Here is a 13,158-nt window from a genome sequence, read left to right on the forward strand (position 1 = left end):
TGGAATTATCTGGTTTTCTAGGTAAATCAGTTCGTAAGAAATTTGGCTCCATCCACACCCGTAGAAGTAGAAGTTTTAGTACAATATTTGGATTAGAAATAAAAAACCATGTAGAGTGGGAAATTCTCATATTAATAAAATCTCTACAGCATTTTAGCCAACCTCAGAATTCTATCAACTAGCCAGTACACTCAAGAAATTTTTTTGAACAACCCTAGTATTCATGCAGCCAGGTGAATTCACCCTTATTCACACCGACATTCAAATCATATTGCAACGAGCAAAAGCCTTTTTGCAAAACTTCACAGCATTCATTTCAGGGAATCTTTCCAAAATTGGAAACGGTCCAATAAACCGATGACAGCTATTGGTATTCCCTCAATGCTATTTTTCTTTCTCTTTGCTCTTCCTCGCTTGAAGCCACTGGACAGTTCGATCCCAGCGACTTGACTGCAAAACATTATTACATTGAGTTCGAAACATTCCGTTAAAAAATCAAGATTCAGGGCGGAGATAATAAAGTTGGATTAGCAATGAAGTCGATTATCGCGTTCGTAAAGATTTCCCAACCTAGGATTAAGGAAACCGGTTGATCGCAGCGCATAAAGTTAGTGTTAATCTCAGGTTTTAGCAAACCGGAACAAACTATAGATAACTACGTACACTGAGTACCATTCCTACGCACAAATATTTCCGATAATGATTGTCTACTAGGTAATGGCTGCACTAAACAATCAACGAATAAAGTACCCACCATTGCAGAGCGATACCAATCTTCCATAATCCCTTACTTAGCTGTACAATTGGACATGACTTTCATTTCGTGATGAGGATAATTCTACTTATTACAGAGGCAGTATCGTTATCAGGAGGCTGCTATTTCATTCAACTATTTGTCAAGTGACAGCCTATAACGCGTTTTCGCATTATGATGCAACAGATAACGCCAGTTGATTGAAAACTCGGTACACCTCGAGTATAAACATCACGCCTAACCTTTTCCAACTTTTTTCGTGTTGCGATTAGCAGTATTTAATCACACGATTAGCATTGTTCTGGATCAGTTAACTTTATTATCTCTGCCTAAAATGCGTCCAGATCAGCAGTTTTTATTCACATGCTTAGCATTCTCCAGGATAGGCTAACTTTATTATCTCCGCCCTCAATGTACAATTTGAGCAAAGATATTAGTCAAATCATACCTTTCCAAGAACTGCAGCGTTAAGGAGAGATCGTTTGGGTAAACTATATTAAAGATATAGTAGCTTGCAAACAAAACGGTCAGCGCTTCCAGCGGCGACGAAATCCCCTCCATTATCAGGCTTTTGTCCACGATTAGTGAAAAGTTTGTAGCTTGCAAAATCGGCTCACCTTTAAACAGAGAAGACTTACAGTGCCACATAATATGATAAATTAAATTCAATCAGTTTTCTTCATTCTCGACTGAAAGATGGAAAGTCATTTTTATGAATTATAAACCAATTATACAATAATTTCCATGAATTATAAACCAATTATACAATAATTTCCATAGGTGCTACACATGGAATGAATATAAAAACAGTCTCCTCAACTACGTAAGTAATTAGCTGTTAATCAATGGTCGTTCACAGTATGATATTTGAAACCTGTAAGTAGCATTTAACCGTTGGTTAATCATTTATAGCAGGGGCTATCAAACTTTCACGGCCACGACCCAAATCTGAGTGTTGTGGCAACTAGCAAACGAAGTCCCACACATCAAACAGAATGCATTTTTGATATTTATATGCTACGTTTTCACGATTATGTAAGACACAGACAGGGCAAAAAACAGTTGCGTAATACAGAGGTAGACACATTTTCATGATCAAGCCATGTTCTGGTCAAGACTTTTCTTTGTGTTTCACTTATTGTCAATAGTACTCAAGAAAGTGACCTTGAATATGTAGGCTATAAAATATCCTCAGGAAATCGTGCGAACTGCGAAGAATTTTTTACCGTGCAATTGATTCCACAAATATTACATCTATAGTAAAGATCACTTGGGTGCCATCGGGTCATATACCGGTACTTGAAAAAAACTGATTTATAGCTTTATTTCAACCCAAGATACGGAGCGAAGAAAGCCAACCCTGACATGATGACATATCAATCAGAGCAAAGCAATAACAACTAGTGCAACAACTTATTAAAGAGGTGACAAATTTGAAGAACTCACCATTCGTAATTATACATGGAGTGGATGGCGTGTCCTCATGAACATTCTGTAATTTATTAACATACATTAGAATTGAATAATATTAAAAACATGATCATTCTTACTTTTTTATATAAACTTCCAACATCTTCCTTGAAATACATGATGATAAGGAGAATGAGACCAAATATGTTGGGGTCTGGATTCTGCTCTGACTTCTTGGCATTCAACATCTCCACACATAGCCGGCGGATTGCTTTGTTTTTTGATTGAAGTGACTGTAAGAAACACACCATCTCCAAAGCATCCTTCATATAATTGACTCTGAAGTCCTCGAGAGGATGGCCATCCACCAAGTCGTTGTAATGACAGCAATACCCGGAATACGTGAATAGCATTGGCCAATCGCGTTGTATTTCGCATACACCAACTCCAGAATTGATTATTCTACGCGAATTGGGGAAGACCTCAGATAATTTTGAAGACGTAATGCTTGTTGCAACAGTGTTTGCTTCTTGGAAGTGTGTAAGCATTTCTAATCTTATACTCTCGAGTTCCTCCTCATATTTTGTGACAGGTGGATTGAACATCTTGCATCCATGGTCTTCCTTTTTCATCGAGACTTTAGGCACTGAAATTGATCGATTGACGTTTCGCACTCTATGCTCCAATTGGGATAAAAGACCATAATAGTCAGACTCCGAGTTAGCTGCGCTACCAAGAGGAATAGTTCGAAGTGACTTTGGGAATAGCGAAACCAATTTCTTGGCTATTGGTTTCAAGTTCCCTCTTGATGGATTTGAGTTGTGCTCCATGATGGCCTCCGCTACAACACGGACGAAAGCTTGTCTCTCAGCAGGGCTTGGTCTTTTTTTTCCCAGCCAACTTTTCATGCTCGCGGAAATCCTCCACCATGGAAATTGAAAATCTTGAGGTGATTCTTCTTCAGTTTCCAGGTCGGTAGTAGAGCTCTCATAACTTTGGTTGCTTACACACTCGCTAGTGGAGGAATCGTCGACAGAGACATCTACTGATGAATGGGAATTAATGTAATTCTTCACATGTTTTACAAACTTCTTTTTCTTCACAAGAGGCAAGATGTCACCGATATCATTTATCTCAATGAAATCAAGGTCATCAATAGTCTCTGCCCCACTTTCTACTATAAATTCCAACAATTTATCCTCTTGATCTTTTGTTGCCTTCATTTCACAGGACCTGATGACATCCAAAAAGGACTGCAAATCAATAGCGTTATCCGACATATTTTTTGGTAGCAAAGAATTTACACCATCCATTACACAACTCTCTGTAACAGACTGGTTAAATGTAGGCATCATTTGAGACGGCGGCCACCAAAAAATCGCAATAGCAAAAACAAATGGGTTGACAGTAGAACAAAAAATATCGACATATTCAGATTGATTAGCCTACGTAAATATACGAGTTCAGAATTTCAGGAACGATCATGTTTCAATTTTGATCATATTATCAAAATCTTCCTACTATCCATAAGCATCACAATGGTGATTCATTCATCCGGAGGGAAATGTTTAAGGACTACAAAGCCCTTATAACTATGTAACGGAGTCGTATCAATCATATTATTTGCCTGCAGCATGCGTAGGGGTGAGGGACATTCCTCCAACTGGTAGACTCCCATGTTTACTAGTTTTCTACCCAAGACAGGTTGTGTAATGAAAAAAAGAGTATTCACGCGTGCCACAACAATTTGACAATTCTCTGTAGTAGCAGATCAAAGGATACCTGATTGCTGTCGATGAGAAACATTGACTGGTCATAAACGGTACCAAATTGCTGTACTTTTTTTAGGCATGAACAGTTGTCTGGATTAAAATCATTAGACTGCAAGAAATGTCGAATCTCCTCATCACAGGAAGCAAATGGAAAAATGTCATTGTTGGTATATGTCAAACCAATTTTTAAATAATTGGAAACTGATGTGTATGAAAAATTCAGTTGATGCCTATATGATAAGCTTTGACAGTGATTTTTGAAATTTTTGGAGTTTCTTACACACTTCTTAAAATAGCCATGTTTACTCTCAAATCTCATCGTCCATAACCTAATTAATGGGCCCAGGTGTCTGATCATGTCACCGTAGTGCATTAGAAAACGGTGCTTGGGACGCAGGTTCACATCAAATAACCGCTTTCTACCCCAGAGATATTCTTCAACACAAACCTCAAGCCAGCAGATTTGCCCCTGAGTAATGACAGGAGCACAAATAAGTGCCACAATGTCACGTAACAGCAACAATAATTGCCAATTGGATGATTTGAGCTGACAACATACTCCCATACCAGTAGTGGAAAGACACGTAACAAGGTCCAGTTTTGTACAGCATGTCCCGACAACTTCGCAGACTTTTTTGATATCAGAGTTGGTTTATCACATTTGTCCGTTCCCAAATAATTGAAATTAGAGATACGCTCATTTAAAACATCGAGAGTAAACCAATGCATATTTTAAGGGAATCTATTATCAACATCATATCATAGGCAACTATTCCTTCAAATAAATCATGGCCCAGGCAAGCTGGGAGGCCATAGTCACACACGTGAAAGGAGGTCAGCCAGGCGCGTATCCAGAGCGCGAAAAAGGGGGGGTTTGCGTTACGAAATTGGCTATTGTGACGTCATCATTACGATCAATCGTCTCCACGCCATGGCGAATATTTAATATATTATAGTTTAATAATAAACAGAGATTTGCGGTGAGTGGGAGATGTACGAACACGATACGGACATTGCCTGAAAATCGCGTTTCTTTTACGGTATGATTGAAAGATATTCGTAAATGCTCACATTTAGTCATGAGCCGGCAAACGCCGCCCGTCTTCAAGCGCCTAGTTCCGGTGAGAGATGCGCGATTTTGTTGGGTTTTGACGATATTATGCGCACGGTCGGTAGTATCGCAGCGGACGAACAAGCGCGGAATAGAGCGGTAGCATAAACGAGGGCGATCGCCACAGAGAGGTGTGGTGTGAACAGTGTACGTCGTACACGAATGTGTGCTTTTCGATGACTTTACTAGCCATACGGCTGAGCGTGTAGTACGCGAGAATATAATTAGACCTTAATTGCAAGCACGCAAGTCAGTCAACTAATACAGAGTACACACTGGGATAATAACTTGATCGACAGAGAAACTTGTCAGCCGATATAATTAGGTTAACTTTACTACTAGGCCTACTCAATTCTCCCGTTCAGCGACAACATAGGCCTGTATTTGGATGACAGCAAGCCACCTAACAATCGGGAACGTGGATTGCTAGGCTTGTATTTTGAAATGTGAATGTCAATCCTAGGCCATTTCTCGCCAATAATCGCGAATACAATGTGGATTTGAGAATAGCATTGTCGTACTGGTGCCGTCGTGTCTACGTCTCCCTGATCAATCAACACGCCGCGTGCAATTCTTAATTAGGATTTCAAGGCGAGCAGGTGCAGCGAATTCGCGAGCGATGTTGATTGCCGACAACTTCGTCTTTGCAATTACGTATCGCGTCGGCCAATTAGATTAGATTTTCCTAAAATACGTCTCTCGTTTTAGCAAGGCGAGAGAGAAATCGTGGGAAGAAAGTTGAGAACGTCAGCAATTGCCACAGCTGAAATGTAGCTGAACAAGCGCAGAATTCGTATGGAATTAGCGAATTATAATGACCTATTTTATCCTTTCGACTAATTCGGCGCATAATTCCAATATTTTGTAGGGGTGTTAGTCCCCGTAAATAACATTGAGACGCCATATTCGCCTTCTCATACGTAAAAACGAATATGTTAAACTAATAAATTAGCAAATATTAGAGGCTATATTTGACATCAATTTTTAGGATTTTGAAAAGGGGGGGGTTCCGACCCCCTAAACCCCCCCCCCTGGATACGCCACTGGGTCAGACTATTGAAAACAGAATATAACTTGATCCCCTTAACAGAATTTTGTGAGGAATCGGCTTTGACAGATGCAACAGCATCATTATATGTTTGCTCAGTTCGTGATTCACCAATTGTTAATTCATTTTCTAAAAAGGCATGCCTAGTTACCGAACAATAACGACAGAAGTAATTACTACTGAAACTTTCCAAAAAGCCGCCAATAGCATGAGAACCGAGGTTATCTCCGATAATGGAAAAACGTTTACATTTCAGCGTTCTTCCATCAATATCCAAACCCACATTTTCCAATTCTGTCAAGTCATTCATCAACCTGTGGAAAACAACACGTTGACCGAATTTTTTCAACCATTTTTCTTCAAGTAGCATGATCAGAAAAATGGAATTAACATTGGATCTATGTTCAGGTGGCAGATTTCCGAGAATTCCATACACACCAATTAATTTATGCTTTCCTTTACTTGATCCGATTGGATTGCATGGTTCAAATGCATCTTGGAATAACAATAATTGCAAGTCGTTATCATCGAAACAGGCACTCTTAAATCGTAGACCGTCTTTAATATCATGCAAAAGACTAGCTGGCAATGATCTATTGTCTTGTGATAGGGCAATTTTTACTGAGCTATCACTTAAAATCGTATGCAAAGTCTTCTGAATTGGTACATAATATGCAGTACATTGCTTTCTGCCCGATTGTACTAGTACCAAGGGTACAGGTTAGGGTTAGTTCGGATATCAATAATTTTCACTATCCGGATAACGGATATATCCGGATATTTTGGAATTTATCTAACCGGTTAACCGGATAATAACTGCTAAGTGAGACAATCCATTTCATTAGGTCTGCATGTAAAACGGATCGAAAAATCATTACACAGTGTTATTGTAGAGTACCTACCTACGCGCGCAGTATGAGCGAATACGAGATAAACCACGCAAATTTAATGTTCACTGCTTCTGCAATGCCCTCTTTATAAAGCACAGATGCATCAATTGTGGGATCCTGTAGCCGGGACCGGAATTTTGTAACAAAGAGTCCACGTTCATTGAATGCTTTTTCAGCTTCCACAGAAGTGGGCTGAATAGAAAGCAGCGCTTCGTAGAGAGTCAAAAGGTTGGCAGGTCGTACGCCGGAAACTTCAACGGCTTTACATCCTTTTGACCATCCTCATGTTTAGGTTTGGAGTACTAGAAGGACGACTAGCTGATACTGAAATTGATGCCGACATGATACCTCGCTCTAATTCACGTGATCAGGCACGCAGCCAGCCGAAAATGTAGGGGGATTGAAATAAAATCAGGGGGTTTGGATTTTTTTTTCGAATTAATCATCAGCGGGAATCAATTACGCTTGCACGCACGCACATTTTTGCGAACATTCGATGTCATTCAGTTTCGCGGTGTCACTCTCAGAATCACTAATTAGAATACACTTAACGGCATATCGTCAACAAGCCATCGAGAGATAGGAGCCAATGCGTGCTGGGTCCGAGATGGTTAGGCCAGCGATTATATCGTTCGTAGGCCTATTGCAGATGCGATTGTGTAGGTCAACGATAATATCGTGAGCACCAAGCCAATGAAGATGCGATTGTGCAGGCCAGCGATGGAATAGTGTGTACACTGCACATGGCCTATTGCAGATGCGATTCTTCAATCCAGTGGAACTATCGGCTTGTTGAAGACGCGATAAATCAGGCCAGAGACGATAGCCGAGCGCGCGGCAATCAATGACCTAATTTAACGATCTTCTCAGCAGGAGATCGCGTCACATCACATTGTGCAATGTGTACAGACGCATCTCGCTAATTGACAACACGCTTCTCGTTAATCGGCCGCGCCAACACTGAATACGACTTATTGAAGCTTACTAAAACGTGTAAAATGCATTAGCAACGATTCTTTTTTATCCGGTTAACCGGCAGAAAAATATCCGGATATCAGATAGTGAAAATACCCGCGGTTAACCGGTTAACCGTTATCCGGATAATCCAACCCTAGTACAGGTGCCACCAAGTTGAATTCCGCAGAGTAATACTGACGACGTCGGTAACTGGAAGACAAAAGACCCGTGTTCTGGAAGCACTTGATTTTGTTGCGGTCAACAATATCAATAATAGAATGCTGAGTTTCCAAAGGGATAGATGAATTCCTTGAAGTATTATGCAGTGATTCTTCAATATTAGTGAATGAGATATCTAAGCATGCAGAAAACTTATCCACTAGATATTGAATAGCCGAATTTGCAACAAGATGTGAGCTTTCCAAACCCAGCAGAGCATGGGCTATGGACCACACAAGCAAATCGTCTTCACATAGGTGTGCTGGCGGAACAATAAATCCACGGTCAACGTGTAAATGGTTGCTGTGTGTTGAGACAGTTTCTTGGTTGGATATTTGTGGCACTACTTGCTGGTTTGTGTCTGAGCTACCATGACTTGGAGAGCCATGATGTCTGGATAAATGGCAGGTGAACGAAGAAACAATGCTGTATTTCATACAACAATCTATGTGCGGGCACTCCACTTCGACACCATCATTCATATGCTTCTTCAAATGCCATATAAGTTCGGGGTAACTCTCATAAATTTCTTTGCAACCTTCTTTTTTACACTGCATGTTAAAGTCAGAAGCAAGATACAGTTTGTGACTACGTTCGTACACGACTCGATGTTTCCGAGCATAATGTAACTTCAACGATACGAAATTGCTGTAAGAAGCATGGCAGTTCCTTTGTTGACACTTGAAGGTACAGTTTCTCATACCAATATGCAACCGCATATGGCGTAAATATTGATCTCTGGTACTCTTTTCGATTGGAAAGCTACATATATCACACAACTCCATTTTTAATCTAAAAGATCTGTCAATTGAGAAGTGTGTTAATTAATCATGGGAAGTTAGTTGGTAGTAGTTTGCCTAGTAATAATCCAGGTAGTTTTAGCAATATCTACAAGTTTTCCACCTTTATTGGTCCAAAACAAATTGCAAAACTAAATACAAGTGCCAAAAGCCGTCGAGCTGCATTCACAGGTAGGCAAAAAGGCAGACATTGCAACACAAGAAATAATTTCAAATTCATCAACCACAGTTAATTTTATTGGATGTTTACATAATATATATTCATATGTAGCTTATCACTCGGTCATAAATAAGCAATAAGAAGATTTCACAAACAGATTTGTTCTCAAATATGGAGAACACAACCAACAAAATAGCTGGCCAAAGGTAAACGGAGAAACTTCTACTTTTTCTGAAATACATCCAAATGGTGTGTTGGCAATTACACTCTATTGGCAAAAACGCACTTGCTACCAAGGACTGTGTGAATGATCAACTATTTCTTTACCAGCAATCAAGTTGCAAAACACGTAAACACCTGTACTAGTAACAAGTCTTCAACTGATTGAAAGATGTTATAAATAAGCATATAACAGTGGTTCCTAGACCTTCTCACCTTGGCAAACTAAAAAATTTGTGATCATTTTGCAGCAAATGCATTTCATTACAAAATATTCAAAAAAATGGTGTTAATGCAGTACAAGAGCCATATTATATGAAAACATACGACTGAAACTTATGTCCATTTATTAGTTGTTGTGGCTGTTAAGAGCGTTTGTTTGTAGGGCAAAGCCTAATTTTAAATATTTAGACTAAAATTGTAAAAAAGACACAATTTGGGTTGACTATTCTAGGGGATGAATAAGGTGGGTGGAATAATGATCCAAGAATACCATGACTACTGTTGTGTAGAATAACAGCTTAGAGCAGTGGTTCCCAACGTGGGCGATATCGCCCCCCAGGGGGCGATTTGGCGATCTAGGGGGGCGAAAATGACGAAGGGGGCGACAGGGGGGCGAAAATGGACAAAGGGGGCGACGGGGGGCGAAAATAGCGAAGGGGGCGATAGGGGGGCGATGACGCGTAAAACGGCTGACTTTTTTTTTTTTTTTTTTTTTTTTTTAGTCATCCACCTAGCAATGCGGAGCGAAAAAACGTTATTTTCAGCTCTGAGCGGAGAAAGATGACCTTTTTTTTTTTTTTTTTTAGTCAACCCGCCGGTGATTACAGTCTGTATGCCCAATTATCGGTGCACAAAATTTGGGGGGCGATGATCGGTGTTGACCTTGAAAAGGGGGCGATGGGTCGAAAAAGGTTGGGAACCACTGGCTTAGAGCCAACCACTGATATATTAAACAGACGATTTCTACGATAAATATGTCACGGTTTCATTTTTATCCATTCATTCAATCCATGCGAGTATTCTGATGATTTCTGATGTACAATTACTTGTTAGTACCTCCCCCATGCAGTACATTTAGAACCTTCCCCAGGCGTACAACTGCAAAATATCACGTCAGATGCTGGGGAAATGCACAGTATAGGTTACAATACCGGTAAAACGAAAATAGGATTGAGCGGGGCTTGCAATCTATTGTGAATTTATCAAAGTTATTACTTTGCCTTATATCAAGATATTGTACCTTCTGCGGTCAGTCTCTTATCTAACATTTCTTGTAATCTTTGACGATGATGCCAACATTCTTCACTATAGATTAAGTCTCACGCTCAACAAAGATCACCACTATATCGAAGGCATACAGGGCGGTCAAATTCGATGTCTGCTGCAACTCGCATGATTTATTGATATTCATCCGCTTAATATATGCCACCAATAATATCTACTGGATACGTTATAATATATCAGTTAGGTTGTTTTACTAGATGGAAAGATGAACTATAATATTCGATAAACTTCAATTTTCGCATATATATTGTGCACTACTTACTTACCTAACTAGCAGCCTGTTTCTATGATGTCACAGTCGTGCTTTGGTTGTTTACTATGCAGTCAGCGGTATCAGAGTAATCAGGCCAACCCGTGTCGCCGTAACTTTCGAAACGCAGTCTGTTTCGTCAAGTCGCGTGTGTCCCCCATTGGTGGATAGTAAACTGGGCGTGCGGATGATTCTAATTTATCGTACATTATTAAAATTGCCCTGATTTTCCAAGTTGATGGAGTCAACAAAGACAATATAGCAATGTAACATAGATCGTTATAACTTTACCAAAACATGCGTTACAAAGCAAAAATTGGTAATATTTTCATTAGGTATTTCTGGTTGAGCAGCGCTACGGTACGCAGTTATTTATTGCTCCTTTCGACTTCTCTCGTGCGTGGGCCAGCCAAAGCGGATTAATGACTTTACTCAAGATTTTATGGCGGATGTCATTCCTCCATCGCTAACCCTACCTATTAACCCAGACAAGGGACCGAGCACTGGCAAACATAATGGTTTTGCTGGTCGGTGCCGTGGTATGTGGAAAGACAGGATAGCCATACCGCGAATTGCAACACCCAGGCTAGTGATGTCGCAACATTTGCTTCGTTGTCTGACAGTAATTTGATGTAGCCTACTGTACTATACTAAAATCGGTTCTGTATAACCTATCTCTGTCTGGCGAACGAGGTTACACTAGGACATATCACCACGAAAGTGACAGCACAGTAGCATTCCGTTGCATGTATACATCGACTGCAAGGATTTGAAAGCAAATCAATGTTACAAAGTGGCATGGTAAAGTGCAGTAAAGAGTAACTGTCAGTTATTTTGCGAAAAAAATCTGGTAAATTGATGTTACAGCTATATTAATGTAATATTGCACACAAAACTGTTAATTTACAAGCTGCGCGCAGTTATTGGCTTCCACTTGTGATTCGTTGTAAAATTTACACAGATATATTTGTAAATTTACCAGATTTTTTGTGTGTGAGTTTTTGTGCTTGAAATCTGTTTTTTTTTTTTCAACATCATGTTTGTCAGGTCAATTTTACGGCGCAAAATTGATTATTAGATTAGTAAGATCTTCTAATGTCGACGGATTCCACTGTGATTGAAACGGCAGAGTCCAAAAGACCCATTTACTAATGAGAGGTCTTGACGTGATGCGATAGAGCTTCATTGATACTGACTACTAGGTCGCTGGAAGTCATGTTCACAGGGCAACTCTGATTTAGGACTTGAATGCTACCGCCCTACCTGTAGCGCTGCAACAAATTCGTTTTGTGTCAGTAAATAGTATGTAACTGCTGTAAAATATGCAATTTCTTCACATGGAAAGACCAATTGTTGTTAAATAAGGTGTGAAAGCAACCAAGATCATGTTATCTAACTAATTTACCATGTTGACATCAGAGTATATTCACTTTCAACAGGGTCACTAAAGGAGAGACAGTTTGGGCAACCGGGCAAGTTATTCAAGGAGAGACAGTTTGGGCAACCGGGCAAGTTATTCAGAGTAATAGGGGTTTGTTAAATGCAAACGTTCTCTTAATTTCATGATTTAGAAGTTTCTTTTTCGACTAAACATCCCAGATAAAAGTGTTTGTCCCAGGTTTAATGAATCGAAAGCTATTTCCGATCTATCTGGTCAGATCGCAGTCACTAGAACAAAGGTCTCAAACATGCGGCCCGCCAGAGCATTTTGTGCGGCCCGTGACAGCATTTTAGATTTTTAATAATTTGACAATATATACGTGTCACATACATCTTTTCAGGTTATAAAGTCAAAATTCCCTCTTAAATTGCTGCGAAAGCCTGAAACTATATTCATCAAACTTCACTATCACATCTATTGCAAACGCTACCATGCAGGGGAAGATTCACTATTCCGCCACATTTCCAATTCATGATAACAAAACCTGACCCTTAGACGATTCGTGACTGCAATGTGTGAGTTGGACGTGGACGCGACCTTTCTTAGAATTACTCAGACTCGGGCTAACTCGATATCAAAATAAAAATGACTCGGGTGGACTTGGAGTGACTCGGAATGCCGTGAATTTGTTAGAACCATGGACGTGACAAACTAATCGCGCGTATCAGTGGAATAGTAATAGATCGAAAGGTCGCAGATTGGTATTTCGCTAACTAAGCATGTAGTTAAGGCAACCATTGGCAATCTGCTCGTTTCATCTTTGGTCGCTAAACCAGGTTATAAGGGCCACTTCAAGGTACCCAGTACCGTAGTGGTACGCTCCAACGATGTAACAACAAT

General features: G+C 39.9%; 1 protein-coding gene across 1 annotated transcript; it reads right to left on the reverse strand.

Moving 5' to 3' along the window:
* Positions 1-289: 289 nt before the first annotated feature.
* LOC145447797 (uncharacterized) lies at positions 290-3,587 on the reverse strand. The gene is made up of 4 exons (XM_080326071.1): positions 2,305-3,587; positions 2,201-2,246; positions 1,203-1,371; positions 290-450 (listed from the first exon to the last, which is right to left on the reverse strand). Exons 1-4 carry the CDS (start codon positions 3,517-3,519, stop codon positions 312-314), a joined length of 1,569 nt encoding a protein of 522 aa, XP_080182197.1. The 5' UTR covers positions 3,520-3,587; the 3' UTR covers positions 290-311.
* Positions 3,588-13,158: the final 9,571 nt, after the last annotated feature.

The sequence above is a fragment of the Botryllus schlosseri genome, chromosome 10 (assembly GCF_051294905.1).
Source record: "Botryllus schlosseri isolate E-star chromosome 10, Bs_hap1, whole genome shotgun sequence".
Lineage (NCBI taxonomy): Eukaryota > Metazoa > Chordata > Ascidiacea > Stolidobranchia > Styelidae > Botryllus > Botryllus schlosseri.